The 17,637-nt window shown below is 43.4% G+C and overlaps 1 protein-coding gene across 2 annotated transcripts in view; it reads right to left on the reverse strand.

The window, feature by feature from the left end:
• ITGA3 (integrin subunit alpha 3) overlaps positions 1–17,637 on the reverse strand; it is a 126,066-nt gene that overhangs the window by 20,367 nt on the left and 88,062 nt on the right. For both annotated transcript variants that reach the window (XM_075350216.1, XM_075350217.1), the window contains exons 11-14: positions 17,321–17,388; positions 14,060–14,196; positions 7,758–7,904; positions 1,400–1,497 (exon numbers count right to left, since the gene is read on the reverse strand). In XM_075350216.1, the coding sequence (XP_075206331.1) occupies positions 1,400–1,497; positions 7,758–7,904; positions 14,060–14,196; positions 17,321–17,388 (450 nt within the window). The remainder of the gene's footprint in view (positions 1–1,399; positions 1,498–7,757; positions 7,905–14,059; positions 14,197–17,320; positions 17,389–17,637) is intronic.

Consider the following 17,637-nt stretch of genomic DNA (forward strand, 5'->3'; position numbering starts at 1 on the left):
AATAGGAGGAGATATAGGGAGATTATATGGAGTAATAGGAGGAGATATAGGGAGGTTATATTGAATAATAGCAGGAGATATAGGGAGGTTATATGGAATAATAGCAGGAGATATAGGGAGATTATATGGAGTAATAGGAGGAGATATAGGGAGGTTATATGGAGTAATAGGAGGAGATATAGGGAGGTTATATGGAGTAATAGGAATAGATATAGGGAGATTATATAGAGTAATAGGAGGAGATATAGGGAGGTTATATGGAGTAATAGGAGGAGATATAGGGAGGTTATATGGAGTAATAGGAGGAGATATAGGGAGGTTATATGGAGTAATAGGAATAGATATAGGGAGATTATATAGAGTAATAGGAGGAGATATAGGGAGGTTATATGGAGTAATAGGAGGAGATATAGGGAGGTTATATGGAGTAATAGGAGGAGATATAGGGAGGTTATATGGAGTAATAGGAGGAGATATAGGGAGATTATATGGAGTAATAGGAGGAGATATAGGGAGGTTATATTGAATAATAGCAGGAGATATAGGGAGGTTATATGGAATAATAGCAGGAGATATAGGGAGATTATATGGAGTAATAGGAGGAGATATAGGGAGGTTATATGGAGTAATAGGAGGAGATATAGGGAGGTTATATGGAGTAATAGGAATAGATATAGGGAGATTATATAGAGTAATAGGAGGAGATATAGGGAGGTTATATGGAGTAATAGGAGGAGATATAGGGAGGTTATATGGAGTAATAGGAGGAGATATAGGGAGGTTATATGGAGTAATAGGAGGAGATATAGGGATGTGATATGGAGTAATAGGAGGAGATATAGGGAGGTTATATGGAGTAATAGGAGGAGATATAGGGAGATTATATGGAGTAATAGGAGGAGATATAGGGAGGTTATATGGAGTAATAGGAGGAGATATTGGGAGGTTATATGGAGTAATAGGAGGAGATATAGGGAGGTTATATGGAGTAATAGGAGGAGATATTGGGAGGTTATATGGAGTAATAGGAGGAGATATAGGGAGGTTATATGGAGTAATAGGAGGAGATATAGGGATGTGATATGGAGTAATAGGAGGAGATATAGGGAGATTATATGGAGTAATAGGAGGAGATATAGGGAGGTTATATGGAGTAATAGGAGGAGATATAGGGAGGTTATATGGAGTAATAGGAGGAGATATAGGGAGGTTATATGGAGTAATAGGAGAAGATATAGGGGAGATTATATGGAGTAATAGGGGGAGATATAGGAAGATTATATGGAGTAATAGGAGGAGATATGGGGGAGATTATATGGGTATATGAAGTAATAAAAAGTTAATAAAAAATCTTGTGTAGACTTGAATGGATGAGAAGCCTTTGAGACATTGCTCGGACCTTGGAAGTGGCTCTTGGTTTTCCCTCAGGTACTCATAGTGCATCTGTAAGTTGCTCCTACACACGTTGTCTACTCCACACTCTTTCTGAAAGTGGATCTGGAAAACAATAATGCACGTTTTGCTGGTTAGAGTTTATTTATTAAGCTAGAGTTTATTTATTACGCCCCACCACCGTGCGGAGCTGCCGCCCCACCACCGTGCGGAGCTGCCGCCCCACCTACACCCCACCTACTGTCTCCTCCCCAAAATCCTTTAGGATGTAAGCCCGCAAGGGCAGGGCCCTCTTCCCCCTGTGCTAGTCTGTCTATTGTAACGTGTACATGTATTCTGTATGTAACCCCCTCATGTACAGCACCATGGAATCAATGGTGCTCTATAAATAAACAATAATAATAATAATAATAATAATTTATTATAAAGCACTTGAAATAAGTGAGCATTAGGGTTTGCTTGTGGTGTCACTGTCAGAAAGTACAGTATACAGTTAGGTCCAGAAATATTTGGACAGTGACACAATTTTCGCGAGTTGGGCTCTGCATGCCACCACATTGGATTTGAAATGAAACCTCTACAACAGAATTCAAGTGCAGATTGTAACGTTTAATTTGAAGGTTTGAACAAAAATATCTGATAGAAATTGTAGGAATTGTACACATTTCTTTACAAACACTCCACATTTTAGGAGGTCAAAAGTAATTGGACAAATAAACCAAACCCAAACAAAATATTTTTATTTTCAATATTTTGTTGCGAATCCTTTGGAGGCAATCACTGCCTTAAGTCTGGAACCCATGGACATCACCAAACGCTGGGTTTCCTCCTTTTTAATGCTTTGCCAGGCCTTTACAGCCGCAGCCTTCAGGTCTTGCTTGTTTGTGGGTCTTTCCGTCTTAAGTCTGGATTTGAGCAAGTGAAATGCATGCTCAATTGGGTTGAGATCTGGTGATTGACTTGGCCATTGCAGAATGTTCCACTTTTTTGCACTCATGAACTCCTGGGTAGCTTTGGCTGTATGCTTGGGGTCATTGTCCATCTGTACTATGAAGCGCCGTCCGATCAATTTTGCGGCATTTGGCTGAATCTGGGCTGAAAGTATATCCCGGTACACTTCAGAATTCATCCGGCTACTCTTGTCTGCTGTTATGTCATCAATAAACACAAGTGACCCAGTGTCATTGAAAGCCATGCATGCCCATGCCATCACGTTGCCTCCACCATGTTTTACAGAGGATGTGGTGTGCCTTGGATCATGTGCCGTTCCCTTTCTTCTCCAAACTTTTTTCTTCCCATCATTCTGGTACAGGTTGATCTTTGTCTCATCTGTCCATAGAATACTTTTCCAGAACTGAGCTGGCTTCATGAGGTGTTTTTCAGCAAATTTAACTCTGGCCTGTCTATTTTTGGAATTGATGAATGGTTTGCATCTAGATGTGAACCCTTTGTATTTACTTTCATGGAGTCTTCTCTTTACTGTTGACTTAGAGACAGATACACCTACTTCACTGAGAGTGTTCTGGACTTCAGTTGATGTTGTGAACGGGTTCTTCTTCACCAAAGAAAGTATGCGGCGATCATCCACCACTGTTGTCATCCGTGGACGCCCAGGCCTTTTTGAGTTCCCAAGCTCACCAGTCAATTCCTTTTTTCTCAGAATGTACCGCCTGTTGATTTTGCTACTCCAAGCATGTCTGCTATCTCTCTGATGGATTTTTTCTTTTTTTTCAGCCTCAGAATGTTCTGCTTCACCTCAATTGAGAGTTCCTTAGACCGCATGTTGTCTGGTCACAGCAACAGCTTCCAAATGCAAAACCACACGCCTGTAATCAACCCCAGACCTTTTAACTACTTCATTGATTACAGGTTAACGAGGGAGACGCCTTCAGAGTTAATTGCAGCCCTTAGAGTCCCTTGTCCAATTACTTTTGGTCCCTTGAAAAAGAGGAGGCTATGCATTACAGAGCTATGATTCCTAAACCCTTTCTTCGATTTGGATGTGAAAACTCTCATATTGCAGCTGGGAGTGTGCACTTTCAGCCCATATTATATATATAATTGTATTTCTGAACATGTTTTTGTAAACAGCTAAAATAACAAAACTTGTGTCACTGTCCAAATATTTCTGGACCTAACTGTATACCCTGTCTGGGAGTGCACAGAGTTGAATATGGGGTTTTTGTTTGCTCCATATACAGGGGATCACGACTGTTTTCGGCTGGATCCACAATGCGTCTGAGCACCCATTTGACAGTACATGTTGCAACCTTGTAACATCACCGTAGACGACCATGCACCACACGTGTGTTCTTCTGGCCTCCTTCCTGTAGTTGAATACAGAGGGCCACTGCAAAGAAACGTATACTATACCATGCAATATACATTTCTTTACAGTGGGTTCCTATGGTAGACGGATGCCTCTGTATTAATTCTAACTGTGCCCATTGTTGGACGCATACCTCCCAATTGTGAGCTCAAATGCATTGTGTACTTAACTTAATACCGATCACCAGACTGCAATGGCAAGACAGGTGAGAGGCATCCAAATGTCACGTCAGACCATTCGAAACCATTTACATCAGCCACTGTTGTCATCAGATGAGCCTTTGGGGGTAATGGAGTTACAGTGTGGGCAACTGTGTGTAGTCAATACAGACCTGCGCTAAACTTCTTTCTGAATGGTACAGTGACAACCCCCTACTACTTGAATAGCATTATTAAACAGTCACTATGCCTCTGCACAAACAACACAGGCCTAATTTCATCTTCATGGATGACAATGCTCCAGCTCATCGAGGTTGTGTCATTAAGGAATGGATGGAGAATGGTGTACCTCAAATGGAGTGGTCTCCACTTTCTTCAGACCTGAATCCCACAGAAAACCTATAGGAGCAGCTGAGTCGCCGTGCAGCGGTTTGTAATTACCAGAGGGCCTCCCTTCAAGAAGAGTGGGATGCCATGCCTCAGCAGACAATAACTCCACTTGTGAACAGCATGAGATGTCATTGTCAGCTGAAATTGATGCACAAGGCCACATGACACGTTATTGAGGCATTGACATTTTGAGGGTGGTATAACCCCCATTCTTGTTGGCTTTTGTTTTAATCAATTGTTTGAGATGAGGAAATCACCATTGCATGCTTCTACTTAAATGCCCTATTTTCATGATAAAATATCACTGTAGTGTGAACTTTTTATATTTTTCTAAATAGTGTATATCATTGTCACGAGTGTCTCTCGTCTTTGTGGGACTTGTGACAGCTCTTGGATCTGAGTTTCACATTGCCCTATGAACCTCTGTATTTTAAATGTGATTGTTTTTATTTGGTGCAGTAAGAGTTAATATCATTTTCCTTGCTGGTAGTTGCTAGCTAGTCCAATCTCAGGTGCAGCCTCTTTGTGACCACTCCCATTCCCTTTAAATAGTCACATGTTCCATCACATGATGCCAGTTATAGAGAAATCACTCTGAACTGACCACCGTGGACAGAGGACGTATTTGGAAGCTGCTGGAGCACAAAGATCTGCAGCCATGGTGTTTGGCCGCTACCTTGCTATTTGTTGATATAATTTTGCCTATTTTTTCTATCCGTCTCCCTACCCCTGTGTTGGATTATTTAAGTGGTGACGTTTAGCGCACTCAAGGGGCTTTGGCACTATTCAGGGTAGGTGAAATGACAGTAAGGGACTAGGCACGTGATGGCGGTGGGGGGAAGGACCCACTTATGGACGTTAGGGAGCTTAGGGTGCAGATACAGGTTAGTGTCAGGTGTGACCCATCTCTCCCTACTGTAAGGGCCTTCCTACCCACTTTCCATACAATTGTAACCTTTTTGTTGCACCATGAGCTGGACATCCCTTAGTCCTTGCGTGACATTACAACCAGCCCACAAAAATATTTTTTCAGGATCCATTATGGATCCAGCTGTGGCTTTTGCACACCAGATGCAGAGTCTATCACGGGACGTGAAAGATCTGCGTTTGCAGGTTGTCCAACAGTTTCAGTAAATCACGGGTCTGCTGGTTTCGGTTCATTCCCCATCTCAGCCTGAACCCAAGATTGCTCTTCCGGACAGATTTTCTAGGGGGAAGGATAAATCTGTGGTCTTTAGGGAGGCTTTTAAGTTGTACTTCAAGCTCTGCCCTCGTTCCTCAGGGAGTAAGGAACAGCAAGTGGGTATTGTAGTCTTCCTTCTTCAGGGTAATCCCCAGTCCTGGGCCTTCTCTCTGCCTACTGGCTTGCAGTCGATACAGTCAGTGGATAAGTTTTTTACAACTTTGACCATTGTGTATAACAACTCTGATTGCGTCTCTCTTGCTCAGTCAAAACTCACTAGGGTCCAGCAGAGGGTGTGAACGGCTGCAGAGTACTGCTCTGAGTTCTGGAAATGGGCCACTAGCTCCCAGTGGAGCTTAGGATTCATTTCTGTTAGAGGTTGTGAGGTAGGCTTAGAGACTCTCTGGTTCAATATGCTACTACAGAGTCTTGGAGGCCTCTATGGACCTTGCTATCAGGGTTGATAGACGCCTCAGTGAGGGATCTACAGTTATCCTGCCCCGTTATTCTCCTTAGAGAGAAGGTTCCACAGGTGCATCTTGACGAACCCATACAGCTGGAGGGGTGTCTCTCCTCATACTAGATTGCTTGCGGTTCACCATAGGATGGAGGTATGCTTTTATTGTGGTCTTAAGGATCATAATAATGGGGTTTGTCCATCCATACCTAAACATTTAACACCATCTAAAAAGCTGCGTCCCCCTGGTCGTGTGCAGAGAGGTGACCAGGGTGTGTACATTTCCTCTTTCCAGGCTGAAGTAGCCAATGTACTGCCAGTGAGAAGGGATGATTTACCCTCACTACAGGTTAATTCTAGGACTGCTAGAGGTGGTCGAGGATGGGGGGTCATTCCCACTGAGTGTCCTATTCCTGAGGACAAGTTTTGGATGGCACAAGGGGACACCTCTGTTGTCGCTCCTTCAAGGGGATTACCTTCTTCTAATAAATGCATGTATTGTAATAAATGTTCAGGTCTGGACCTGTGTGTGAATGATTATGTATGTTTGTCCACTAATAAGGTCTAAAAGAGGGGTGTTTCTGGGGCTCTGAGCTCGAGGTTTACTGGTCCATATCGATTAGCGGACGTTATTAACCCTACGGCCTTTCAGCAGGAGTTACACCGAGTACTGAATAACCATAATGTCGTCCACAAGTCGTCGCTCAGGAAATGTGTAGTATCTCAGGAGCCTACATTATTACCACTGCAACCAGTTTGTGTTATAGGTAACCCTGAAGGTCAGGTGAGCGCAAGTAGGTCTGGAAGTTCGTTCCATATGTGCTATCCGGACAATTCCAGTCTTGAGGCCCCTTGTAGAAAGGAGGGTACTGTCACGAGTGTCTCTTGTCCTTGTGAGACCTGTGACACCTCTGGGATCTGAGTTTCACATTGCCCTGTATTTTAAATGTGATTGCTTTCTTTTGATACAGCAAGGGTTAATGTAATTTTCCTTGCTGGTACTTGCTAGCTAATCTAATCTCAGGTGCAGCCAGTTTGTGACCACTCCCATTCCCTTTAAATAGTCACATCTTCTATCACATGATGCCGGTTATAGAGAAATCGCTTTGAACTGCTCACCATGGAGAGATGATGTATTTAGAAAATGGTGTAGCCCAGTCATCTGCAGCCTTGGTGTTTGGCTGCTACCTAACTGTTTGTTGATATCCTTTTGTCTATGTTTCCCTTCTTCGGCATTGGATTATTCCATTGGTGACGTATGGTGCACTCGCTGGCCTTGGCACTATTCAGGGTAAGTGAAGGGACCTTTAGGGACTAGACACAAGATGGCAGAAGAACCCCCCTCTCCCTACTGTAACGGGCCTTCCTACACTTTTTCCATCCTGTTGTAACCTCTGTGTTGTGCCGGACATCCCCTAGTCCGTGCATGACAATCATACAGTGTAAAAAGAAAAACATTTAAGTAATGCAACTGTTCACTTTTGGTCATTTCACCTGCCTAAAGAATAAATAATAATAAATAATAATAAAGAGATCAAAGGTCACAATAGCAATCAAAACTACAGCTCTCCCTGGAAAAAAATCAAGCCCTAACATGGATCCATCCAAGCAGAATTAAAAAAAATATGGCTCTTAGAATATGGCAGTCATGTATAGATTTACTTAGTAGCAACCACTACAGGAGAAATGTAGTATTACATGCTGTCATTACAATAAATACCTATTAATAGATCAACTGCTCGAGTCCATCATAGTGAAAGCCATTGTTTCTTAGCGGCTCTGGGCTCATAGAGCAGAGTCCTTAAATTACACGATTTTCTCACAAACACACACACACACACCTCTCACCTCCAACATGTCCTCTGTGCTCTGATCTTCGTTAAGAATTGGAAATGGCGCCAGATCAATTATCGTCTCGGTATCTTTTCGCCCACGTTCCAGAATATTATATTTCAGTGAAACATGAATTGGATGGAGTTTATCTCGAATACCTTCCTGGGGTGAAAAATAAACAAATTAAAGTAACCAGGAAAAGTACTCCTGTAGGAAGGAGGGAAATAGGAGTGCAGCAAAGCCCAGACAGATGTTTGTGGTAGGGGACTCTATAATTAAGCTGACAGATAGGGTCATCTGTCGCCGAGACTGTGAATGCCGAACAGTGTGTTGTCTGCCGGGTGCCCGGATTTGGCATATTGCGGATCGGATAGACAGATTGCTGGGTGGGTCTGGGGAAAACATCGGTACTAATGACAAAGTTAGAGGCAGGTGGAAGGTCCTTAAAAATGATTACAGGGAACTAGGAGAGAAGGTGAAGTCTAGGACCTCCAAGGTGGTGTTTTCAGAAATACTACCGATACCACGAGCGTCATTAGAAAGACAGCGGGAGCTTAGGGAGATAAATCTGTGGCTTAGAAATTGGTGCAGGAAGGAAGCATTTGGGTTCCTGGAGAACTGGGCCGACGTCTCAGTTGGCTACAAGCTCTACGGTAGGGATGGGCTGCACCTCAATGGGGAGGGTGCAGCTGTGCTGGGGGAGAAAATGGTCAGATGGTTGTAGAAGATTTTAAACTAGGATCTAGGGGGAGGGAGAATAGTGGAGCAAATAAAGGGATAGATAGAGCAGATAGAAACAGTGAGACAGTAGGGGGGGGTCAATGAAGGTTTAGGGGGCTGGGACAGGTAAGGAAAGTAGGGAGGCAAGGAGTAATAAATGTGTTAATAGTATTAAATGTCTACTGGCAAATGCAAGAAGTCTTGCAAACAAAATGAATGAATTGGAGACTCTTATGTCAACCATGAATTATGATGTGGTGGACATTACAGAAACCTGGCTGGATGAAAGCCATGACTGGGTGACAAACGTAGAGAGTTATACTACATTCAGGAAAGACAAAAAAGATGGATAGGTGTGTATATTTATCAAATCTAATTTAAGACCTGTACTCAATGACGACATTGGGGGGATTTGCAACAATGTAGAGTCAGTATGGGTAAATGTACACAGGGAGGTCAATAATGAAAAGCTGCTAATTGGAGTTTGCTATAAGCCTCCTAACATAGCTGAACAGGTAGAGGGTGAAATGCTGCAACAAATTGAAAAGGCAGCTAATAATAATAATCGGGTCCTTTTTATGGGGGATTTCAACTATCCAGAGATTCAGATGGCATAAACTCTTCGAGTTGTACTAAAAGCTGTAAGTTCTTATCTACAATTCAAGACAATTACCTCTCTCAGATGGTAGATGAACCAACAAGGGGAGATAATTTGCTAGATCTGGTCCTATCAATTAGACTAGACACAATTTCAGATCTACAGGTCTGGGAGCACTTGGGCACCAGCGATCATAATATGGTAAGCTTCAACGTAATATTCAATAGAACATTTCAAAGGTTAAATGCTAAAACCTGGAATGTCAGGAAAGCTGATTTCAACAAATTACGGGAAAAGCTTAAATGTGTTGATTGGGACCATGTCATGCTACCTGGGGATACAGAACATTAATGGGGTAAGTTTAAGGATATACTGCTAGAGACCTGTAAAAAACTTATACCCTCTGGTAAAATAATGTCCAGGAATAAAAAGAAACCACTATGGATAAATAAGACAGTAGAAAGTATAATAAAACAAAAACAAAGAGTGTTTAAAATCTTGAAGGCTGAGAATACAGAAATAGCATTTCAGGAGTTTTATGATCTTAATAGGAAATGTAAAAAAGAAATCAAGCAAGCAAAATTAGCTACTAAAAAAAAAAATCGCCAAAGACATTAAAATAAATGCGAAAATTTGTTATAAATACATCAATGCCAAAAGGAAAACAAAGAATGGTATCAGCCCCCTAAAATATAATAACACGTTAATTATTGAGGACCAAGAAAATACTGAGATAATAAACAGGCACTTCACATTCGTGTTCACCAAGGAACTGACTGTACCAGGGATCATTGAACAAATCAAAATTCACCACCCGATATAATTAAACACAAGAAGAAGTATGCCTATATCTGAGTAAATTAAACATTGACAAATCCCCCGGGCCAGATGGCATTCATCCATGAATATTGAGGGAATTGAGCTCCGTAATTGACAGACCGCTGTATCTCATCTTTTTAAACTCGCTTGTAACAAGGTTGGTGCCTCAGGATTAGAAGATTGCTGATGTGGTACAGATATTTAAAAAAGCTAAAGGGCGCTTTACACGCTACAATATATCTTACGATGTGTCAGCGGGGTCACGTCGTAAGTGACACACATCCGGCATCGTAAGTTACATTGTAGCATGTAACAGCTACGTGTGATTGCGATTGAACGGTAAAACGGTCATCGCATGCACGTCGTTCATTTCCTAAAAATTGAACGTCAGATTGTTCATCGTACCCGGGGTAGCACACATCGCAGTGTGTGACACCCCGGGAACGATGAACAGATCTTACCTACGTCCTGCGGCTCCCGCCGGCAATGCGGAAGGAAGGAGGAGGGCGAGATGTTTACGTCCCGCTCATCTCCACCCCTCCGCTTCTATTGGCTGGCTGCCGCGTGACGTCGATGTGACGCCGAACGTCCCTCCTACTCCAGGAAGTGGATGTTCGCCGCCCACATCGAGGTCGTATGGACGGGTAAGTACGTGTGACGGGGGGTTATTCGTTTGTGCGACACGTTCAACAAATTGAACGTGCCGCACATACGACGGGGGCTGGTACGATCGCATACGATATCATATGCTTAATTGCAAGGTGTAAAGCAGGCTTAAGAGGGTAGATCCAGGTAACTACCGTCCAGTAAGCCTGACATCAGTAGTGTGCAAAGTATTTGAGGGCATTTTAAGGGATGACATGCAAAAATATACTGCAGAAAATAATATAATAACTGACAGACAGCATGGATTCATATAAGATAAGTCATGTCTAACCAACCTGTTGGGGTTCTATGAGGGGGTAAGTGCAATTCTGGATATTGGTAATGCAGCTGATGGGATTTATTTGGACTTTGCAAAGGCATTTGATACTGTACCACATAATAGCCTTATACTCAAGCTCCAGAAGCAAGGACTAGGGGAAACTATATGCAACTGGGTAAAGAATTGGCTAAAAGATAGGAAACAAAGAATAGTCATAAATGGTACATTCTCTAAATGGGTAGCAGTAAGTCAGCAGTGGGGTGCCGCAGGGATCTGTGCTAGGACCAATTCTTTTTAATTTCTTTATTAATGACCTTGTGGATGGGATTGATAGTAAACTGTCAGTCTTTGCTGATGACACTAAACTATGTAGGATACTAAAAACTGACCTTGATAGTACAATATTACAAAAAGATCTGGAAAAGATGGCAGAATGGGCAGATACATGGCAAATGAGACTTAGGGGTACTTTGCACGCTGCGACATCGCTAGCCGATGATAGCGATGCCGAGCGCGATAGTACCCGCCCCCGTCGCACATGCGATATCTTGTGATAGATGCCGTAGCGAGCATTATCGCTACGGCAACTTCACACACACTTACCTGCCGTGCGACGTCGCTCTGGCCGGCAACCCGCCTCCTTCCTAAGGGGGCGGGTCGTGCGGCGTCACAGCGACGTCACACGGCAGGCGGCCAATAGAAGCGGAGGGGCGGAGATGAGCGGGACGTAAACATCCCGCCCACCTCCTTCCTTCCGCATAACCGGTGGAGGCAGGTAAGGAGAAGTTCCTCGCTCCTGCGGCTTCAAACACAGCGATGTGTGCTGCCTCAGGAACGAAGAACAACATCGTATCTCCTATTGGTGCGACATTATGGAAATGACCGACGCTACACAGATCACCGATTTTCGACGCTTCTGCGATCGTTTATCGGCGCATCTAGGCTTTACACGTTGCGACGTCGTTACTGGTACTGGATGTGCGTATCTTTCGAATTGACCCCCAACGATATCGCAGTAGCGATGTTGCAACGTGCAAAGTACCCCTTAATGTTGATAAATGTAAAGTAATGCACCTAGGACGGAGAAATCCTATAGCTACGTATACATTAAATGGAGGTAAACTCGGGACTACAGAACAGGAGAAGAACTTGGGTATTCTTATTACAAATAAGCTGAGCAGCAGCACTCAATGTCAGGCAGCAGCTGCTAAAGCAAACAAGGTTTTAGGATGTATAAAAAGAGAGACCTGATCCCGTGATCTCAAAGTATTATTACCCCTCTATAAATCACTTGTAAGGCCACATCTGGAATACGGGATCCAGTTTTGGGCTCCACATTTTAAAAAGGACATTCAGAAGTTAGTCAGTTCAAAGGCGGGCAACTAGACTATTACAAGGAATGGAAGGCCTCACATATGATGACAGGTTGTAAAAGTTGGATTTATTTAGCTTAGAAAAAAGACGTCTCAGAGGAGATCTCATTTATTTGTATAAATGCATGTGTGGTCAATATAAAGGACTGGCACATGACTTATTTCTTCCAAAGACAATACTAAGGACCAGGGGGCATACGCTGCGAGTAGAAGAAAAGAGATTCCGACAGCTAAATAGGAAAGGGTTCTTTACAGTTAGAGCGGTCAGACTGTGGAATGCCCTACCACAAGAGGTAGTAATGGCAGATACTATAACAGCTTTAAAAAAAGGGCTGGATGATTTCCTCACTACACACAACATTGTTGGTTATAAATGACTTATGTATAATTGGTGGAGGAAGGTTGAACTAGATAGATCTTGGTCTTTTTTCAACCTATGTAACTATGTAACAGTAAGATACACGCAGAGGGGGAGGGGGGAGGGAGGGTATTGGAGTTTTGTGCTGATGACTGTAAATTATGGTAATTGAATCTCTAAAACTTGTCATTATTATTGTTGACATAAATATTGTATGTTACAAGTTCTTTTTTTTTTTTTGAAACATAATAAAAAGAAGTTTTAAAAAAAAAAGTAAGATACAGAACTGGGCAGTGGTAAACTGAACAGCATAAAGGAAGGAAAATTAAAAGCAAATCTGAATGAAGAGGTTCTAAAAACATACACGGAAAATGGTGTAATCAGGCAAACTAGCTAACTGCTCAGGAGACCCTGGTGAAAGTTCTAGAATTGACCTGCTTCACTCTGTGTAAATACACAAGGCTTAGCTACTGCCACCACTAGGTGGAGCTCACTACATAAAGTTTTATGGAACTTCCAATGCGTTCAATGGGGGTTGTGTATAGGGGTATATAGTAAAAGGTTATCATTTATCCCCATTGTAGGTGATATATTTTGGAATGATGGCGCCTGACCTCTAAGACCCTCAATTGCCTGAATGAGGACTTCTGCTCCACCATTAAAATGGAGCTGTACTGTGCATGATCTGCTCCATTGATTCTTTAAGAGACTGCATGGGAAAGGCAGGTGTGAATGTAGCAGAGGTTGAGGAATCAATAAATTACCACACTACAACTGTTGAGACACAACCATATTGTATAGCATAAGCCATCCCGCTTAGCAGGTCCCATGGATCCTCATATTTTCACCCTTTCACCCCAGACAGAGATATATCCTTTTCAGCAGAGGCTCCTGAGTTCTGTCCATAGAGCAGTTTCTGGACATTGGAGCGAGTTGGGGTACTAGAACCAACTGTACTAGAGAGTTGGGCCAGGGAAAAGTTGCCAACTTGACTTTTTATTTTTCCTAGGATTTATTCAGCAATGTAATGAACTGAAGAGCCAAAATACATACAGTCAATCCAATATACCTTTGGTCCAGTGGCTTAACCAATTAGCTGGTAGTAGGACAGAAGTTAAAAAACAGAACTGAATACATGGCTGGGTGTAGCACACGAGTCTCAGCAGGAGGGGAAATACTGACTTAAAACACAAAAACACTAAGAGTATTTAGCTGAACAGTAAAGGGTCCACCTAGTGGTAGGAGAGAGTGGTTTTCTGGAGGTGACACCATCAGCGCCTCCACTGTCAGCGACACCCACAGGAACAGAGCTGCAGCATCTGACACTGAAGGGAACGACAATGGAGCTGGGACAGGTGAGCATGTTACAAACATTTAGTAATGGTGGAAAAGTTACTTTGTCGACATTTTACTCAGCATATCTATTACATTATCATATTATGATACCAGCCCAATCATATTGAATATGTGTATGGATATAACTTAGCCCAAGGGTAAGAGCATAAGGCTATATCAGTTCCTCACCAATAACTGAAGCTGTAGGGTTTGGCATTTAGTGTCCGGCATTGAGAAAAATCCCTTGTAAACACCTCCACCAGCCCCTACGAACTTCACTCGAAAAGGACGTCTATCAGGGTCAGCTTCCACTGTGTACTGGAGGGCTTCAGGGGTAGAAAATACATAAGTGTTACCATCTTAATAAAACATTTTTTTATATATATATATATATATATAAAGTTACCTCTGATAATTATATGACTGCCTGCAGACACCAATAGAGGGAGCCAAGGAGCTTACTGCATACTTACTGCAATAATAACACAGTATGATGTAAACAGCTGAGCTCCCTCTAGTGGAGGCTGCAAATACTACGAAATCTCTGATGTAAAAGAAGTCTGTCACTACCAAAACGCTAACTAAACCACTTATTCAGGTATGTAAGGGGGTCTAGCCATGTAGTATAGATTTTAGTGTTTTTATTAAAATAAAAAGAAAAAAAGATTCTGTATACAAATGAGGGGGCTTCAGTGCACTGATGGAGTAACCAAGGACTCCATGCACCGTTATGATGCCTCAATTTGCATACTGACCACTGTCATATCTTGAGTCACGGTGCTCAAGGGAGCACTGCCTCTACAGCCGCACTCAGTGTTATTACTGGCTCTCATTGCTGGCTTATGCCTGCAGTACGTACCGAGCAGTGGCTGCAGACAGGAGCCAGTGACGAGAGCTGCCAAGAAACTACGTGAGCATGTGAGGAGGCATGACAATCATCAGCCCTGCACCGCCACTTCAGCCTGGCTTCTGCTGGAGCAGTTCTAACTCCAACTTAAAGGGGTTATCCAGGACTATTCTTCATTTTTTGTATGGGGCTAAGAACTTACCGGCAGGTAGTTGCTAACTACCTGCCTATTCTCTGGCTCAAAGTAGTTATGGACCCCTCCTGCCGGCAATTCTACTGATTCTACTAATATCTTGATGACAGAGCAGATTCTTCTCTTCTGCTCTACATTGTCGTCAGATTGTCAAGCAGATTGTCATCTAGCTACCCGCTGACTAACTGTGGGGAGCCAGCTGTCAATCAGCACGATGTCGGCAGTGACATCCCGTCAACAGAGCCATCTGAAAAAGAAAGAGCTGCTCTGTTCACATAAGGTTAAATTAAGGGCCATTTACACGCTGCGACATCGTATATGATATATCGTCGGGGTCACGGTGTTTGTGACGCACATCCGGCGTTGTTAGCGACATCGCAGCGTGTGACAGGCTGGAGCGACCTTAAAAGATCGCAAAAGAGGCAAAAATCGTTTGTCTGTGAGAGGTCGTTTATTTATGAAAAATCATTGTCTGGTAAGTAGCGATGTTGTTCGTCGTTCCTGCGGCATCATACATCGCTATGTGTGACACCGCAGGAGCGACGAACATCTCCTTGCCTTTGTCCGCCGGCAATGAGGAAGGAAGGAGGTGGGCGGCATGTACCAGCCGCTCATCTCCGCCCCTCCTCTGCTATTGGACGGCTGCCGTGTGACGTCGCTGTGACGCTGCACGAACCGCCCCCTTATAAAGGAGGCGGTTCGCCGGCAACAGCGACGTCGCAGGGAAGGTAAGTTAGTATGACGGGTGTAAGCAATGTTGTGAGCCATGGGCAGCGATTTGCCCGTGACGCACAATTGACGGGGGCGGGTACGCTCGCTAGCGATATCGGTACCGATATCGGTACCGATATCGCAGCGTGTAAAGTGCCCTTTAAGCAAAAAAGTCACCGACTGAGTCAGCAGAGATCGTCATCAGGCAGAAAAGGTAGGTGCTAGCTACACCCTGCTGGTAAGTCCTTACCCCCATGTGATAAAATGACCTAGCAGTTATACAAAGATCATGAATATGCTGGACTACCTGGCACCATGCCAAGTAGTCCTCTAATGATAATCTACTGCTGATTAAAAGTGATTTTATCATAATTACACTTAGCAGCCCAGTAAGTAACACATTGCTAAAATCAGGATCTCTGTCTCTACATTATGCTGCTCTCAGATTAGGTGGCAAAATCCTGGTGACGGATTCCCTTTAAGGGTGTGCATTTCAACATCAGGAATTTGTGTACCGCCTTGTATTTGCTACAGATTACTGTATTTTCCAGATTCTAAAAAGCACTTTTTTGTGGGTGCATCTTACAATGCGTATATGGCTTACCGGGATGGCAGTGGTGGAAAGGGGTCATAGGAGGCAGAGTCGGCGATACGGAGGGTGTCAATGCAGTGTCACTGCGGGCGCCTGATCTGACAGCGGGCTCTATTGAAATGTCCACGGTTGACACGATGAACTTCAAGAAAATGGCTACGGAGGCGGCGCGTGCACAGAGCGACGTGACGGACTTCAAGAAAATGGCCGCTAATGGCTATCTGAACATGCGCCGCCACCATTTTATTGAAGTCCATCACGTCAACCACGGGTAATACAATGGACCCCGCAGTCAGATGAGCCGCAGCGACATCCCGTCCTGTGACCCTCCTGAGTCACTCCACTGCAGTGACACCCCTGCTGGTAGATCAATGGTGCCCGCTGCTGCGACACCCCCAAGGCCGCAGTATCACTGACCCTCCATCCATTTACACTCCTGAGATGCAACACTCCCCCTCTGAGCCCGCAGTATCGCTCACCCTGCCTCTTGTGACCTTCCTGAGTCACTCCACCATCGCCGCTCCCCCCTGGTGAGCATTAGGATTAAGACACACTAGGATTATAAGACGGAGCCTTATTTTAACATTAAAATTAATATTTTCTTATTTTCCCATCTCTAAATGTGGGGTGCGTCTTATAATCTGGGGCGTCTTATAACCCGAAAAATACCGTAATTCCTGGCATTTCATACCACTTATTCAAATTGAGGATTTTTTGGATAAAATCATATTCACTATAGATTTATACTTAGACTATGCCCTGAAATCCAACATGGCTGAGCATACCCCAACAAAAACAAAGTCTGAATGCTATAAAGTTTCATCAGGATAGTAAAGCGATATTATACCTCATCCGTGTACAGACCGTGATGAGCGAACTGTCCGCAGGTCTCCTAACCTGAACTTGACAGCCTCTAATATGCCTAAGAAGTCGTAACGTTTGGGTCAGGAGACCTGCGGAACGCTTTGAGCCTCAAAGTCCATACACAGACCTCTGAATGAGGTTCCTGAGTCATAACTAGTTATCAGCGGGGGTCTGATCGTTGGGACCCCCACTGCCAGCTACCGTAAAGAATGAAAAAGTGATAGCACACTGCAATATACTCACTTATATTTTCTTTGTAATTGGCATTGCCGGTACTCAGCATGTACGAGAAGCAGAGATTAATATCGATGCTGTAACACAGGAGAGAAGGACGACGTCACTACAGAACTGGACACCAATACATGTCTGTACACATTACAGTCTAGCTGTCAGCCATACTGTGAGCTTTCACCTTTCCCAATGATAAGGCTGAAGCCTCAGGTATAGGCGCAGTGTTTCCACAGCATTATGTGTACCATCACATTTTGCCACTACACATTTTTCCACTGGAAAAACTGTTTGAATCTACCTAAATGCATATTTTATTTATTTTACTCATT

This window comes from Anomaloglossus baeobatrachus, chromosome 5 (assembly GCF_048569485.1).
Source record: "Anomaloglossus baeobatrachus isolate aAnoBae1 chromosome 5, aAnoBae1.hap1, whole genome shotgun sequence".
NCBI classification, from domain to species: domain Eukaryota; kingdom Metazoa; phylum Chordata; class Amphibia; order Anura; family Aromobatidae; genus Anomaloglossus; species Anomaloglossus baeobatrachus.